General features: G+C 40.4%; 2 protein-coding genes across 7 annotated transcripts in view; one reads left to right on the top strand and one right to left on the bottom strand.

Annotated features, from left to right (window-relative positions):
- Nucleotides 1–19,091, bottom strand: part of LOC139471511 (agrin-like) — a 463,139-nt gene that overhangs the window by 224,328 nt on the left and 219,720 nt on the right. The gene's annotated exons all lie outside the window — the stretch shown is intronic.
- LOC139471514 (integrase/recombinase xerD homolog) lies at nt 11,648–12,918 on the top strand. The gene has a single exon (XM_071253893.1). It carries the CDS (start codon nt 11,648–11,650, stop codon nt 12,614–12,616), a length of 969 nt encoding a protein of 322 aa, XP_071109994.1. The 3' UTR covers nt 12,617–12,918.

Here is a 19,091-nt window from a genome sequence, read left to right as displayed (position 1 = left end):
CCAACCTGCCCCACCAATCTGTCCATCAACCCACACCACCAATCTGTCCACCAACCTGCCCCACCAATCTGTCCATCAACCCACACCACCAATCTGTCCACCAACCTGCCCCACCAATCTGTCCACCAACCTGCCCCACCAATCTGTCCACCAACCTGCCCCACCAATCTGTCCATCAACCCACACCACCAATCTGTCCACCAACCTGCCCCACCAATCTGTCCATCAACCCACACCACCAATCTGTCCATCAACCCACACCACCAATCTGTCCACCAACCTGCCCCACCAATCTGTCCACCAACCTGCCCCACCAATCTGTCCATCAACCCACACCACCAATCTGTCCACCAACCTGCCCCACCAATCTGTCCACCAACCTGCCCCACCAATCTGTCCATCAACCCACACCACCAATCTGTCCACCAACCTGCCCCACCAATCTGTCCATCAACCCACACCACCAATCTGTCCACCAACCTGCCCCACCAATCTGTCCACCAACCTGCCCCACCAATCTGTCCATCAACCCACACCACCAATCTGTCAACCAACCTGCCCCACCAATCTGTCCACCAACCTGCCCCACCAATCTGTCCATCAACCCACACCACCAATCTGTCCACCAACCTGCCCCACCAATCTGTCCACCAACCTGCCCCACCAATCTGTCCATCAACCCACACCACCAATCTGTCCACCAACCTGCCCCACCAATCTGTCCATCAACCCACACCACCAATCTGTCCACCAACCTGCCCCACCAATCTGTCCACCAACCTGCCCCACCAATCTGTCCATCAACCCACACCACCAATCTGTCCACCAACCTGCCCCACCAATCTGTCCACCAACCTGCCCCACCAATCTGTCCATCAACCCACACCACCAATCTGTCCACCAACCTGCCCCACCAATCTGTCCACCAACCTGCCCCACCAATCTGTCCATCAACCCACACCACCAATCTGTCCACCAACCTGCCCCACCAATCTGTCCATCAACCCACACCACCAATCTGTCCACCAACCTGCCCCACCAATCTGTCCATCAACCCACACCACCAATCTGTCCACCAACCTGCCCCACCAATCTGTCCACCAACCTGCACCACCAATCTGTCCATCAACCCACACCACCAATCTGTCAACCAACCTGCCATACCGACCTGCCCCACCGACCTGACCTGCCATACCGACCTGCCCCACCGCCCCACCCCACCCCACCAACCTGCCCCACCGATCTATCCACCAACCTGCCATACCGACCTGCCATACCGACCTGCCCCACCGACCTGCCCTGCCATACCGACCTGCCCCACCGACCCGCCCCACCGACCTGCCCCACCGACCTGCCCCACAAACCTGCACCACCGACCTGCCCCACCAACCTGCCATACCGACCTGCCCACTGATCAGTCCACTCAACTACCTCACCAATCTTCCCTCTGATCTGCTCCAGCCATGAAGCTCAACCCTTCCATCTGTGAGTCTGTCTCTCAAAGAGTTTTACAACTTATCATATTTCCAATTCATTGATTCCATACAAAAACAATCTTCTTGGCGTCAATGTCTCTTTCATCAATTCCCTATTAATGTTTCTACAGAAACAAATCTCATGTTTTTACAGTATCCCAGATGCGCCTTCGCCATGACTGCATCATTTCCATTTGGCCAAAACAGTCGCACAAATCAGTCGTTTATATTCATAGAAATGCTGATGCAAGCCCTTCCAGAGATGAAGCTAGTAATGCCAGCATTTCATTACCTTTGATTACCGTACTGTTTTGGCTGCATCAGATTATGAAGACTAAAGAATGAATTATTTATCCTTTTTTCACTGACAACCAAAGAAATAATTCTATTTTTTAATGATTATTTGATGTTAAGGCAAAGTGCATTTTGACAGGTGGATAATAACACTATCATGTTATTCATGGATTGTAAACTGACAAAATATGAATAATTATCAAACTTTCGACTGAGTGAACAAAATGCTACAAGCAGTTAATACCCATGATTGATAGTTTTTGAAGACGGAGAAAAACTAAATCCTTGCTGTCTGAAAATAACACCTACCAAAAACTCTGTTTCTAATAACTTTCAATGACATCAACGAAAAATAGTCCAATCGCTTTCTCCCATTGAAACAAAGGGTTTCTTCTTAGGTTTTTCATGAAATTGTTTCATAATATCACCACTTGTTTCATGACAAAAGCAAAAGCGCATGACTCATGACCATTTGCTTTCAATTTAAATTGACAAAAATATCACTTAATCATATTTTTTATAATTAGGACCAGAATATTTGTTTGTCAACCCAGAACATTGCAAAAGTTAAAACAAACATAAATTCAGTCTTCACTTGAAAACATGCATTTTTAAACAACTTTTTTCTTGTAGTTTTACAAGAATTACTTAAAATTCAAGAGATTTTGTCAGGAGAATTTACGCCAAATCAACCCTGGTGACATTATTGGACATTATTAATTTCGCACGTGGACAAGGTGCCCAACCTTAGAGCAGAAGGTCTGTGGTTCGAATCCCATCATGGGACTCTGAAATTTTATGGCCGCTACAAACTGACCACAGACATTTGTATGACACATTAGTTCTGTAAGTCTGGCCAAATCCAGGATAAGCTAAATGCATAAAACATTTTTTGTTCAGAGAATAACCAATCACCTACAAGGAATTATGGATTATCTGTCTCCAGTGAATGAAAGTTGCAAGTCCCACATAGGTTATTCTGTATATTACTCATGGACATTTGAAGAGAGAAAATAAAGAAAAACATTTGAAACGTCAACCATACTAATAAACATCACTGAGTGCAGCCATTGTTCAGATGATGTCATGACATCAATTTGTGACATCATGAGATATGGATGAAGTTATATATTTTTCTCAACTATGAAGCACTGTGACATCATATGGCTTCAGCTGACCAATCAGCATTGAGAATCACTGAAGTGCACATCCGCAAATATCAGAATATACAGGTGGTCTGATGTAGGCATGCTGATGCATGTCATCGTATCCCAATTGCATGGATTGATGCTCATGGTGTCAGTCACTGGATTGTCTGGTCCAGACTCGATTATTTACAGACCGCCTTCATATAGCTGGAATATTGCTGAATGCAGCGTTAAACAACAAACAAACAAACACACAAACAAACAAAACCTCCCAACTTAAGCTAGTCTACATTAAAAATAAAGACTTTTCATAGCTTACTTACTTACTTTGGAGATTTAACGTGCGCTTTCCGACTGATGCGTATTTCACACACGGTTTTTCATAGCTTCAATAGACACCAAAGAAAGATTTCAATGAATCAGTAACTGTAGAAATGAACATTGTTTGTTTGTTTGTTGCTTAATGCTGTACTCAGCAACATTCCAATTTTTATGATGGTAGTCTGTAAAAATAATCTAGGCTGGACTAGACAATCAAGTGATTGACATCACAAGCATTGATCCACTCGATGACATGCATCAATCAACTCCGTGAGCCTGACCGCCCGATCCCGTTAGTACGACAAGCATGGGATGCTGACGACCTATTCCAACCCTGATCTTCACAGGTCAGATGAACATTGATTCATGTTAATCATAAAATAATAATAAAATAATATTATAAGCACATAAATTGCAACTGATTCCCTGGCATTTGATTGGTTAACCAAGCAATCCTTTATATTTCAATAAATCTAAAAACAACTGGGCCACACCTACTGTTTCCTGATTGGTTGATAATAGAGTGGGTGGGGCTTGTGTTGTATTATTGCAATGACTGATGTCACTGTTTCGTATTATTGTCATCAGTTTTTGATGTTAATGATTAAACAAGCAGTCTGTGAAGTTGTTGTTGTTGACATATGTAGTTGTCACCAATGACTTCAATGTATTTGCACTCTGTGTAAATCCTTACAGAAATAAATCTTGAACCAAAGACTCCAAATGACCTAGAAATATACAGCCTCAGTCAAGTATAACATCACAACAACAAAAAAACAAAATAGAAATCTATTTTTTTCTGAAAATGCAATTGAGGTTATTTCATTTTTTACTTCCTATGAGATACTGTCTGACTCTTTGGACTTTGTGTTATCTGATTGATTACATAATAGAATGCCTATCGAACTTTTTGTAATGTCACAGCACAATTTCTGTTTAAGATAAAGGATTTTGTTACTTAATCAATGGAAAAACTTAATCAGTTTTGTTATCTTCCATACTATAAGTGTTTTTTGCATGTGAAAAAGACCTGATTGACTGCCTTTATCAGGTATTTACACACTTACAAGGGTGATATTTTGGGATTTTTATCACAAATTTTATCAAGTCAGGTCTTCTCCTATCCCCAAATCACATTAATACTATGATAAAACAGCTGAAATGTTGGACAAAGATAATCAGACCCCCCAAACAGTGGCCATAAAGACAGGGTATTTCCCTATCTTGTTGAAGCAGCCAGCAGCAAGTTCTCACTTTTATAGCAAAAGTAATCAGAGCTGTGACAGATCACTTTCCTAACTCACGAAAAACACTCCAAAATTGAGAAATGTTGTTTGCATAGTTTCCATTGTCAAAAGAACCAACAAAAGAGAAGCAATTAATAAGGATCTTTCAGGTTATACTGGCTATCGTAAACATAACTGATATGTCTGGCCTGGGTCTTCACTAATCACTTTCAGAAATATAATATTCTTCGGTCTAAACTTGGGACTGTTGTAATGACGAAGGAGAACAAGTACTTCATAAATATGTCTGATATGTTTGACCTGAGGTTGCGTTCTGTAGGCTATGTATAATATTTGTGTAATTAAATAACATGACAACTGTCTCCCACATTTTCATCTCCAGACATCTTGAAATACATAAAAGCACTGAAAACATGTAACACCGAAACTATCCATGCTCTATAGCATGGCCATATGGCGCCACCTTGTTCTAATACATTCTGATGTCAAAACCCAAGCTGTCTTTTTGGTGCTGGAAGTTTGACAGTCATGTTACCATCTCATCCTACCGGGTACCCATTTGCTGCTGGGAGAAAAGAGGCATATAAGAATGTATGCAAGGAACATCTACTACCATGTTGTACTCAAAACATGAACATAATCAGACCCACAGATGAACCTAATGTTGCTAAACTGCTGACAAAGAGTCACTGCCCTTTCTGTCTGTTCTATGATTTTTTTATATCTTTCTTTTCTTTTGGTTGATTGATTGATTGATTGATTGATTGATTGATTGATTGATTGATTGATTGATTGATTGATTGATTGATTGATTGATTGATTGATTGTGAGATAGGAAAAGTATTCCAGATCTATCACAGCAAAGCAGCTTCATGTGGGAAGAGTGAGTGTGTAAGTTGGGTTTAACGTTGGGGCAAACCGGGATTCGAACCCACAATCATAGGTTTCTGGCGTGCCCAAGGGACGCAACTATGCACAAACCACAGCACCTGAGACGACTGGGCCACTCGTGCCCCCTCTTGTGTGAGGAAAGCCACGTGGTATGCAAGTATCAGACGTTTACCACTTCGTTGTAACCCAGGAGCACAGGTTGGTCCTGCCAAACCTAGAAACATAATCAGGCTGAATTTGGGGTTTGAACCCACAGTCATTGGTTTGGGGCACATCTCAGGGATGCAACTGTTGGGGACAGGTAACTCGGGTACTCGGGTCGGGTGGGTCCTGAGTAGTTTTAGCCAGGGCTGCGGTTGTTCCCAACTCTTGAGACTTGCATTGGATACCCAGGTAGGGTCGGGTAATAGGGGGTCGGGTACCCGGGTAATAAATTTGGACTCGTCCCAATCCTAGCACCTGTGCACAGCGAATTAAGGACTTTAGACCCTGGAGCAGACAGTCCCCCTTTACCATTTTCACCAACTGCCAAAAAACAACCTGACACATTCCTGAACACATCAAGAACACTTACAATCTTTTCAAAAAATAATTTGAAGGTGTTTTTGTACAACTTCTCCATCCATTTGAAAGAAGTCAATACCTCATTTCAAAGTTTAATTTTCAAAGTACTCCTAAAAAATCAGTTCTTCAACAAGTTTACGAAATACAGTTGAGTAGTAAGCATGGAAATCACAACCCTTCTCATAAAAAACATGGCATTCTTTTCATTAGCGTAATGATAGACAGATAAGAAAAAGATCACCAATTGCCGTTATCAACAAACTTTATGACCAATTGAATCAGCTATATCAGATTTATACGCAGATAGTGCGACCATTGGCATTCAGTGATCGCAATTAAGATAGTAAGCAGATTTCTCAGTATGACTGAAGTGAATCACTGAAGCAATCTGCCGCCAGTTCTTGTATCAAAATCAAATGGAAGACCATGCAGGATGTTAGCTTATTAGCAAATAGATTGGTTCACGGTGTCTGCAACCACGGTACATGTTGCTATTGACCTGGTCATTGAGGTCATATTTCTTCTGATTGGTTGGATATGACCTTTGACCTCTGAAACACATTATTCCCCAAACAAATCTGTGACATTTTGAACTGATGTCACTGGAAACAAGAGACAGACATTACATACACGAGGCTTGCATTTTATAGATGCACTTTGCTATGGAATTGTATGATTTGTTATTGGGGAAATATTATTGCATTTCCATACATGTGCTTGTGTAGAGATGGTCATGATGAAAGTTGATTGTCGAGAAACGTCTGTAACACTACATTCCAATCTTTAGAGTGGGGTTTGATATTTTCCTTTTGTATTCTCATCTTCATTTCTTATGAATGGGAAAAGGTTTTGTTTGCATGTCAATGCTTCAATTTCCACAAATCATCAGATTCTGGGACATGAAGCATGAGATATCACTTGCACATCACATGTTTGGAGACACTCATCGATATGACAAACGCAATATTGCCTATCATACCCGTATTAACTACATTGAAAAACCACTTCTTTTTTGTTTCACTTTAAGCCTCTATCAAAAATGGATGTATACTGAATAACCAAGTTTGGATTGAACAAGCTAGCTCTGCAGATGACAGCACTAATTCCTAGCATGACGCACAAAGAGCTTGTCATAAACCATTTTGACTCCTAAAATTGACTTCAGGATCCGGGGTAGAATAGGTCCTCAGCAACCCATGCTTGCCGTAAAAGGTGACTATGCTTGTTGTAAGAAGCGACTAACGGGATCGGGGGGTCAGGCTCGCTGACATGGTTGGAGCATGTCATCGATCCCAATTGGGTGGATTGATGCTCATGATGTCAATCACTGGATTGATTATTTAAAGACCGCCATTGAAAAGCTGGAATATTGCTGAGTGTGGTGTTAAACAAAACAAACAAAAATTTGTAAAAAAATGCATACAGAGCATGTCACTGTGCCTGCATCTGTGTGACAGGATGTTGTCTGACACAGGAAATCAGAGAATAACAGCATACATAATAGATGAGGCTTGGGTGTAGGAACTGGAAATTGTTCATAGCTGTGCAGGTTTCCACAAAGGTCACATCAAACCAGGATCAGATCAACCATACAAATAACAAGCATGCCTTGAAAATTACAAATGCCAGTTTCTTCACAAGGCTTGGCACAATTGATCAGCTCAGTTGAAAAGAATGAGTGAGTGAGTGAGTGAGTTTGTGGGTGAGTGAGTGAGTGAGTGAGTGAGTGAGTGGGTTTGTGGGTGAGTGAGTGAGTGAGTGGGCGAGTGAGTGGGCTTCAGAGCTGATTAAAGCTGATTCAAGGTTTTGTCAAGAGTGAGTGACTCAGTGGAAGGGTGAGTGAGTGACTGATTGGGAGGGTGAGTGAGTGACTCAGTGGAAGGGTGAGTGAGTGACTGATTGGGAGGGTGAGTGAGTGACTCAGTGGAAGGGTGAGTGAGTGACACAGTGGAAGGGTGAGTGAGTGACTCAGTGGAAGGGTGAGTTTGTGACTGAGTGGGAGGGTGAGTGAGTGACTCAGTAGAAGGGTGAGTGAGGGAGTTAGGTTCAGCGCTGGTTAACAGTATTTCAGTGATATCACAGCTTCTCAGTTTCATGTGGAAGGAAAGCAGAGATTTGAAAGATACCCCCTTGGTGAAACCCATGACCAAGTATGGTATGATACTGATTGACGAAGAATCATATTTGGGTGAATCTTAGATTTGGGCATTCTTATAACGGAGACAACTCTGAACAGCAACTCTAGGCCAAACTTGCACAACCCTGACCCAAAATCCCCCTCACCATAACCAGTATGTTAGTTGATTGATTGATAGGAACAGTATTCCAGTCATAAGAGCTGAGTATCGCCTGGTATCTTGTAATACAATATGTATCATGATACCGACAATACCACTGGTATCAGGATACGCCAACAAATAGGAAAAAATGAGGAAATCACTCAAAAACAAAAACGTGGGAACAAAAAAATAAGAACAAAACAGTTTCAAATGAAGGGATGGTTATAAAATGTAATAGTTTAATGGCAGGCACATCCTCGTGTTCTGCCATACTTGGAAGTTGCACCATACTACTTCTGCCATTGCAGGAGGTAACTCTGTCTGTCTGTGCTGTTTGTACCGTATATGACCGCGTATAAGCCAAATTTTGAGGACCAGAAAAAAGATTATGTAGAAAGGGGTCGGCTTATCCACGGGATACACTTTCACGATAGTATTTTTCAGATATTATATATTATTTCTTTCGTTTGAGGTACTAATAAGAAAGAAATTACTTTCTCCTACCGTAGGAAAATACAACATGGTGTTGTGTAATAGTAGAGGGCGCTTATAAGGGGCTATATAAGGTTAAGCATGTATAGAGTGGTCATTCTCGCTTGCAGTGCGCCACTGAAAACTTTACTTTTGTTATGGAAGCCCAAACACCTATCAACGACAAGTTAGACGCCATTTTGAAACAGTTGAATTCATCTAAAGAAGAGATAGCGAAAAGTATAGATGAACGATTAGAACTGAGAGTTGCTGGTTTAAGAGAAGAATTCTCAAAGACAAACAAGGAGTTACAGAAACTGAAAGCAGAGAAAGATTACGTATGGTCACGCGAGGGAAATCGCATTCAATATTCTTTTAATGAAGAGACTTTAGAGACATTTAAACAAATTGAATTTGGAATTCAGTACGGTAAGAGTGATTATGTAACTGAGTTAGTCAAGAATGAGATAGCCAGGGTCGAGAACAGAAACAAACACATCAAGATTGCAGATTCGTCCGAGGGAGGCTGGGAGACCGTGAGAAACTACGTGTCCCGTGAATTGGCTGATGACTCCGATGATGACCGTCGCATCACGAGGGCCGAGAACAAGGCCATCAAGAAAATCAAGGCCAAAAACGCTCGTAATGCACGTGCGCGTCCATATAGGTATGGACCACGACCCATTCCAGCGTCAACAGCGGTCAGCGACAGCATGCACGGTCAGTCTGCTGTTGGTGGTTCTCAGCTTTTTCGTGCCCGTGGAGGTCAGAGGTCAACAGGGGCCTGCTTTCACTGCGGTGACTTCTCGCATTGGAGACGAAATTGTCCACTCGCCAACGGCCAGACCCAGCCCAAGCTCAACTCAGACAAACAATCAACGAGGTGAAGTCCATCACGAAGAAGCCGGGACAAAAGTTAAGTGTAGTTTTGAATCTTCTTCACTCAATAATGATACATTTAGATTTACAACCGATTATTATGAGTATGAGCAGGGTCAGGCTGAGATCTGCGTGAAGAATAGACTTAAAGAGAATGTTTCTTTTTGGAAGTATATCGGAGCAACAGATTTTGTGTTAGACATTATTGAAAACGGGTACAAGATTCCGTTTTACTCGACTCCTCCAATGATGGATAAGAGAAATAACAGATCTGCTATTAAAAACAGTGAATTTGTTGATTCGGCCATTCAAGATTTAGTACATAAAGGTCTCGTAGATGTTTGTGCCGTAAAACCTCATATCGTGAGCCCTCTATCAGTCGCTACACAATCGTCAGGGAGGAAAAGACTTATTCTAGACTTATCTATTATAAATAAACATATTTGGAAAACTTCAGTGAAGTATGAGGACTGGAGATCAGCTTTGATGTATATTGAAAAAGGAGATTGGTTATCAAAATTTGACATTCATTCTGCCTATCATCATATAGACATGTATCCTGCACATACTGACTTTTTAGGATTTGCGTGGGGAGAAGGTGAGAATCGCATATTCTACAAATTTCTAGTTTTGCCTTTTGGCTTAACAACCGCCCCGTATGTTTTCACGAAAGTTACAAGGCAGTTGGTTAAATACTGGCGGTTTCAAGGTCATAAGGTTGTAACATTTTTGGATGATGGAATTGTGTCTGCTAAAACGAAAGATTGTGCAATGTCTACAAGTGGTTCTATAAAGAATGACTTAATCAAATATGGATTTGTTCCGAAAGTAGAAAAATCTTTGTGGGAGCCTCAACAATGCATTGAGTGGTTGGGCCTTATCATTGAAACTAAAAGTATGTCTTTGACAGTTCCAGCCAGAAGATTGGAAAAAGTTCTGAAAATGATAGATCGTTTGTTAGACATAGGCGTTCGAAGCAAGATTGCTGTGAGAGATATTGCATCAGTGATTGGTCAAATTATTTCTATGAAAATGGTTACAGGCTCAGTGTGTCAATTGATGACTCGGTCTATGAGTTTACAAACATTAGATGTATCATCATGGAACGAAAGTATCAGATTGAATGAAGTTAGTTTGCGCCAGTTAGAGTTTTGGAAAAGTAACATTCATAAGCATTCACAATGTTTTTTATCAGAAACACAAGGTGTGACTCGTGTTGTATATAGCGATGCAAGTGCTTCGGGATATGGTGGTTACTGTGTTCAATATGGAAACCAGAGGGCTCAAGGTCAATGGTCACGTGACGAGGCAGAACAAAGTTCTACTTGGAGAGAATTAACAGCGGTTAAGTGTGTATTACATGCTTTATCCAGATTTCTAACATCCCAGAGGGTAAAATGGTTTACCGATAACAGCAATGTGGAATCCATAGTGTCTAAAGGAAGTATGAAAGCAGATTTGCAGGAAATTGCTTTAGAGATATTTGATTTATGTGTGTCACATGCTATTCATCTGGAGATTCAATGGATACCCAGATTAGAGAATCAGAAGGCAGATTATATCAGTAGGATTGTAGATTATGATGATTGGGGTATAGCTACCCACATTTTCAATGAGCTCGAACGAAAATGGGGTAAATGTGACATCGATAGATTTGCTACGCATTACAACTGTAAAGTTGTCAGATTCTGTTCAAGGTTTTGGAATCCTGGGTGTGAATACATCGATGCGTTCACACAGAGTTGGGATAGTGTAAATAACTGGGTAGTTCCCCCTGTGTACCTTGTGAGTAGAGTGTTGAAACACATGAAATGGTCAAAAGCGAAAGGTACTTTGATAGTTCCGGCGTGGTATTCTGCAAATTACTGGCCATTATTGTGTCCTAACGGTATCTTCATACCACAAGTGTTGGATTTCTGTTATCTACCTAGAGAAAGAGAGGCTTACGTGCCAGGTAGATGTCAAGGGGGAATATTTGGTATTGAGCATTTGCATTTTAACATGTTGGCGTTGAAAATGCAATTTTGATGTTTATGTTTACAGATGTGTTTACTCGTGCTTATGTTTCTGAGTTGGAGATGTTGCCTGGAACTGCCAGGGATCTAGCTGACCAGATTCCGGACTTGTTGAATTGTGCTCGAGCTGATTCTACTAGCAGGAAGTACCATTACGGATTTAAAGCGTGGCAAAGATGGGCTAATTCAAACAGCATATGTGTAGACGTGCCTGTTCAGCCGTTGCATTGTGCTATTTATCTTGTTGCTGTAATTCAGCGTAATGATTCGTTTTCATCAGTTCAGACTGCGTTTTATAGCATACGCCATATGCATAATTTGTTGGGACTGCCAAGTCCGACAGATAATTCTCTTGTTCGAAATGTTCTTGAGGCTGCTAAGAGAAAGCTTTCGAAACCCAAATGTAAAAAAGAACCAATTACTGTAGGTATTTTAGAGAAATTGGTTGATGTTAAGCAACACAGCGATTGCTTGAAGGATATTCGCATTGTTGCTATGAGTTTAGTTGCTTATGCCGGCTTTTTGAGATCTGCTGAGCTTCTCAATTTGAAGAGATGTGATATTATTTTTTACGAATCTTATATGACAGTGTTTATTGAGAAATCGAAAACTGATATGTATCGAGATGGTGCCTGGTTATTAATAAGCAGAACAAGAGGGAAGCTATGCCCGGTTTCTTGGTTAGAAACATATGTTGAAGCGGCTTGTATTGATAATGAGTCACAAGAGTATCTTTTCAGAAACTTATCAAAGTGTAAGACATCTTACGTCTTAAGAAAACAAAATTCAAGTATGTCATATACTCGTTTGAGGGAAGAGTTTATTGAAGCTTTTGCCCCCTTTGTCAGAGATATATCAAAGTATGGTTTGCATAGTTTGCGTGCAGGCGGTGCAACAGCTGCAGCTAACAATGGTGTCCCGGACAGGATGTTTAAGAGGCATGGTAGATGGAAAAGTGAGAACGCAAAAGATGGATATGTAAAGGATTCAGTGGAACATCGTTTGTCAGTATCAATGTCGTTAGGACTATAGTATTTTATATTATCAGCCCGTTCTTTGAATCTCGAGTTGTGGTGCACTGCATAGCAATCCAGAAAGTGTTCTGTTATTTGTTGTATTGGAAGGTGATATATAGGAGAAATATTATTTCTTTCGTTTGAGGTACGAATAAGAAAGAAATTACTTTCTCCTACCGTAGGAAAATACAACATGGTGTTGTGTAATAGTAGAGGGCGCTTATAAGGGGCTATATAAGGTTAAGCATGTATAGAGTGGTCATTCTCGCTTGCAGTGCGCCACTGAAAACTTTACTTTTATTAATGATTGTTTCTAAGTTGCAGTATGTGCGGTAAACGGTGTTAACCATGATGGCCTGTCGCCCACGAGGTATGTCGCAAAAGATGGAGGCTTGTCGCCCTGAGAATGTCACAAACATGGAGGCTTGTCGCACCGAGAAACTGATGCCTGTCGCATGTAAACAGCAGCTCGTTGCTCATAATATTTTATTATCACTGATTATGGCTTGTTGCCTTTTGTAGGGCTCGTTGCCACGTATATTTGAAGCTCGTCGCGTTAATCGAGACTCGTCGTCAGTATTTGTATATTATCAATTTGTTCAATGTCATATGTTAGATATTGGGTATATCATGGATGTCCAATAACTGAGATATGTGTAAATGTGATATTAATGTTGAATTAAACGGTGAGTTGTGGTGCACTGCATAGCAATCCAGAAAGTGTTCTGTTATTTGTTGTATTGGAAGGTGATATATAGGAGAAGCATATTACTACTTACAATAATAAGTTTTCAATTGTTTCCAAGTTGATCGTTCTTCATAAACTCCACAATCTTTACATTTAACAATATATAATTCACAGATGAAATTGCCATAGCTACTACAGGTACATACATTTTGCAAAGGTCAATGGTCAAGTTAACACCTCGGCTTATCTACGGGGTCGGCTTATCCGCGGTCATATACGGTAGTATATCACAATCTGATGATTCAAGTATCGTCTGTACCTTAGTATCGATGATATTGTAGGTATCAGTGAATCATTACAGCCCTAATGATAAAAAACATCGTGGACATTCATAAATATAAGGCCATCCATACCATATTGTGTCCATTCCATATTAAGAGAATGAATGAGTTGGGTTTTAAGCTGTTTTTAGCAATATTATAGTAATATTATCATGGCGGAGGTACCAGATAGGGGCTTCAAACGTTTCCCATCCATATTAAAAAATGTACAAAAATTGTTCAGAATTTGAATATCATCGACCCAATGTTTGTGCCATTTTCTTTGAGCAACAGTTGCTGTATCAGTGTTGAACACTTTTCAGCCCCAAAAGACAAAGCAGAAAGGAGAAAAAAATGAAGTTGAGTTTTTGAACATCTTGGAAGGTGTTTTTTTGTACAACAATTTTTCTTCTTTTTTTGTGACAGGGTGGACATAAAACTTGATAAAATATTTTTGAGCAGGACAGTAACTTAGGAGGGACAGATGATGACAAACACAGAAAACAACACAGACAGCCTAAGAGAAGCTAGACTGTGAGTCACTTAGCTGTATTTACACAGACGCATGAAGTACCAGAGTGCCGCACACGGCGGCATCCATTACCTACTGTTAATGTGTGTACACACAACATCCTGTCTCCACAAGTGATAGGCAAGTAATCTCAAGTGTCAAGGCTGCACACCGGCTTTTAGCAACTACAAACAATTATTTTAAGTCTCTTAGGGAAAACACAATTTCATAAACGATTTCATCTACTTCCAACAAATAACATAATGATCTGGGGTGGTCATACTTTTATATTATTATTCCACGCAATTGTCAATCATTTTCGTAATTCAGTTAGATAAAAATACCTTTACAGCAATTTAGCCTGTTCTTGCCTTCTCCATTAAAATCATTAGTGAACTGTGGCTTGATAATTTAAATTTTCCTGCAATTCCCCCAGGACATGATTTTTATAACACTTGCATATTATAAAATTATTTCGAGAGAATTAAGAGGGAAAAATGCAAAAAGATATATCGTTCCCCAAATCAGTGTGCGTTGTTAGTTACAATCATAATGTACAGTCACCATGGTAATCTTTGGTTGCTATAGCAATCAATGGTGGCTATAATTATTACCAGCCAGGTTCTAAGCAAATTGCGCATAAAATAACAATATAAATCATTCTGAGAAAATAATGTGAACTCAGCAGAAAATGTAATTAAGTCGTAGGATGATTTGACAAGCAGAACAAGCAGTGTTTGGAAAGGAATCTTTGTGCCAGTTTTTTCCATTGTTTGCCAACATAACCATTGTGTATCCATAATATCAATAAAGCTTGTCCACAAAATACATTAAAGATAGGGTTACCTAAAAACAATGAATAGGGAACATATAGAAATGGAATGATGAAACAAATGAGATGTCTGAAGTGTATCTTTTATTCTGCCATGAGATTCTGAATCAACTCAATGTCTTAAAATGGGGTTTCATGCTGTGTTCAAGATGCGTGCATTAGAGTTGGGACGGGTAACTCGGGTCCCCGGGTCGGGTGGTACTGAGTAGGACCCGGGTACCCACAGGACTACCCATACCCGTGGTTTGTCATGTGATACATTGTTTAATGACAAAAAGTATCTAGAACTCAATGGTTACACTACAAGTCACTAATGTTCGCATTTCTTTCTGACTATGCACCCATTCATTCTCATTTTTCATATGGTTGAATACAGATATAACTTGTTCTGGTAAGCATTGTTTTACTGTGTGTATTTTCACATAAAGCCTGAAACAGCAATCGGCTGAGCACATATTTTCTCCAAATCTATTGGTGATTCTGTTAAAATTACCCAATAATATAACTTCAAATTTTTTTGATGTAATAATGGGAAGAACTGTATCTGAAACTGTTTGTTTGGAGATGTTTTCTTACCAATAGGATGCAATTTGGGCTGGACCTCAGCTTCGTTGCACATAATAAATAAAAGCATCAGTCAGGTGAGCTTAAAATTCAATATTCCAAAAGGATGCTCCCTGAAATTAACTCATTTTGAAACCCACACTTCCAATAATTTTCATCCCCAGACAAAAATTTGATTCTTAGATTTCAAACATGTAAAAGCATTCTCAACAAAAATCTGTTTGAGCCTATGAAAAAATTTCAAAAACAAACGTTATAGCATGGCTGAGAATTACGGTACCTCAAAGCACCAGGAGAATAGAGAATAGAGATAACGATTTCTTGTCTATGAGAGAATTGCAGGTATTCAAGCAAAATATCAAAGATCATGCAGAACTCTTCAACACACCAATAAGTGCTACATTTTCCAGTTTCAACATGCCATTTAAACTATCATTTCTTGCAATCTTCTGATCTGGCACTCAACTTAAGTAGTTTCACAAAATCTTAAGAATGGTAAAGATGGCATTAATCTATCGAAACAAATTTACATCGTTCACTGATTATGCCGAGAAAGGTTTGTCGCCAGAGAATAAGATCCTTTCTTTTCTGCAGTATTACAGTTAATTCCTTCCTACATGATTCTAGTTTAACTGTTCCCACTTTAGCATGTTCAAAGAGCCTGAGGCTTTGATTTTCTGACCAATCGAAAATAATGGCAAGCCAATTTTTCATCTTTAGCAATGATTTGATACCATCTTCAAACATGATGAGGACATGGATGGGATCGATAGGTAGGAAATATTTCTGCAGTAAGCACATGTCTTCTGACGGAAACAGTCAAATTGTGCTTTTGTCATAATCGCCATCATGTTTGGTCACAAAAGTCAAAGCGAGGTCAGGCAAAGAGAGAATAATGTCTTGGAATTGAAATGATGAATAAGAAATCAACGCTCTTTGTACATTCTAAATTGAGCATTTGTATGTTTTGTAGTCCTTGCAATTACGGGTAGAACATCACAGGTGGAAATACAGTGCCTGGACTTCATAGCAACACCAATCAGCCAAATAGTTTGTGTGTTCACTTATCATGGCAAACACTTTGGTATAATGACACACAAGGGGTGGCCCATTTGTTTAGGGTGCTGTGATATACTTTATATGATTCATGTACAGGCAGATTTGTACAAGAAGCACTATGCGCCAGGTCAGCACACAGTCAAAGTGGTGGTGGTGCTAGCCTTGCACTATCTTGGCTAAGGGTGAGATCCTTCCTTCTCTGGACCAAGGCATATATTGCCAGAATAACCTGACATGGATTGAGTCATAAATTTAAACAATAGTAATTAATGAGGTGAGGTGAGGTGAGGTGCGGTGAGGTGAAAAGGGGTTAAACGTCGCATCCAAGATTATTGCACTTATATAGCGCCATGTGATGTGTGTGTGCGTGTGGCTGCTTGTACTAGTCTGGACTGATGTCGATTTATTGTGCTAGTCCGCTGAGATACCATGTTAGAGTTTAACATGAATACCCCACTCAGACACTGTATACTGACTCCAAGCCGACCAGTCGTCGTTTTATCCCCTTAATGCCGAGCGCCAGACAGGGTAACAACAAGTACTGTCTTTTAACGTCTTTTGATATGATGTGGACAGGGATCGAACCCCGGACTTTCCGCTCTCCGGGTGGACGCTCTACCACTAGACCACGGAGGAGGTCTTATGCATCAACCATGGTGGTCCGGAGACAAGAAGGTGGTACACTCTCATAGGGTATAGAAACATGACAGCATATGAATGTAGTGTTGCAAAACAGATGAAAACAGAGTCAGCTTCATTCCAACTGTAGATAGCTGTAGATTATAAGTTTGTACCAGGCAAACCAGTGGTTGACAGCATGAGCAAATGATCCATGCTATAAGGGAAAAATGATACAAAATAAGCAAGGTCACACATTGTGACATCATGATCCTCATATGGTTAAAGAACAGCGACATTTCAATCATACAGAGTTGCATCCCTTAGCAATGCCAGGATCTGCTGATCATGGGTTCCAATCAAATATTTGCTCTGATGATCCCCAAAAAGAAAATTTAATAACGTTTAGCTTTCTACCAAACACAAACTGAAATGGTGTCATACAACTGAAATACTGTTTAGACAGCTGTTCCGCCAACTCATTCACTCACTCACTCACTCATTCCATCATTTCCACAGTTGACTCTGGAATGATGCACAGAGCTGTTTGTTTGTTTGATTGTTTGTTTATTGTTTAATGCTGCACTCGGCAACATTCCAGCTGTATGACTGCGGCCTGTAAATTATAAAGTCGAACCTAAACAATCTAGTGATTGATATTGTGAGCAACGATCCATGCCATCTTGGTACAAGCACACACTATCAACCAAGACACCAAGCCTGACAACCAATCCATTTGGTTGCCTCTTACAAGCAGCATAGGTGGCTGGCCTCACCACAGAGATGCTGCTCAGATCTGAATGGCTGACAAGAAACATTCTTCTGTTCAAAAAGTTAAGACCAATGAAACATATTGCATCAACTTGACATCTCTTTTTGAGAAGAAACAAAGTTTACACTTTCTGTCAATCACCACCTAAAAACTAGAAACACTTTCAAACATTTTAAGAATTCTGCCACGATTCTTTAATGGTGACCAGATATGCACCCTCTTAGAAGGAAAAATAATTTCTTTCATCTTAACTTTATGACAGGCAGGAGATCAAAGAGCTGATATTGGCAATACCTTTCATACACACTATGGATATCACTGCAGTCTGTCAGGGTCTGAAGGAAGCTAGGTCTCTGTAGTCTAGGGGGCAGTCGGGTAGCCTAGTGGTTAAAGCGTTCGCTCGTCACGCCAAAGACCCAAGTTCTATTCCCGACATGGGTACAATGTGTGAAGCCCATTTCTGGTGTCCCCTGCCGTGATATTGCTGGAATATTGCTAAAAGCGGCCTAAAACCATACTCACTCACTCTGTAGTCTAGTGAAACAGAACGACTGCCCAGATAGCAGAAGGTCTGTGGTTCAAAACTGCTAGCTGTGTCAGAACAAAAGATGTTCAAAGATCGTACTTGTTACCCTGTCTGGCGCTCGGAATTAAGGGGATGAAAAGAAAGGACTGGTCAGCTTGGAGTCAGTATAATGTGTCCCATGTGGTGTTTCCATGTTAAACTGAGCATGGTACCGTATTCGACATAATAAGCATCCATAACGATATTTGCTAATATATTACCAAGTGAACAATCCCAATAAGCACCCCTTCCGATTGATCAGTGACCATAAACGTATATGGTCTCTAGATTGATCAATGTACACAAAATTTATTTAATTGTGTATAATATGCACCCTATTTCCAATTTTGAGAGCACCCTCGGCGCTTATTACATCGAATATGGTAACTACTATAAAACTGGACGAGTACAAGAAGCATGCAAGTCACCACACATGTGAAATGATCTTGAACACATCCTTAAACGCCCTTTCACCTTCACATACTCACTCATTGTTAGCAAATACATTTTGCAGACAGCCATTAGAACAATACACCACAGACACCATATTTATGTGTTCAGG

Source organism: Haliotis cracherodii, unplaced genomic scaffold (genome assembly GCF_022045235.1).
Source record: "Haliotis cracherodii isolate W230 unplaced genomic scaffold, xgHalCrac1.p SCAF_23, whole genome shotgun sequence".
In the NCBI taxonomy this organism is placed as follows: Eukaryota; Metazoa; Mollusca; class Gastropoda; order Lepetellida; family Haliotidae; genus Haliotis; species Haliotis cracherodii.
Note: the sequence above shows the minus strand (reverse complement) of the source record. Positions and strands in the feature narration are given on the sequence as shown.

What these genes read in the sequence shown, in the direction of transcription:
- LOC139471514 (XM_071253893.1), top strand. Translation starts at nt 11,648, where the DNA reads ATGTTGCCTGGAACTGCCAGGGATCTAGCTGACCAGATTCCGGACTTG.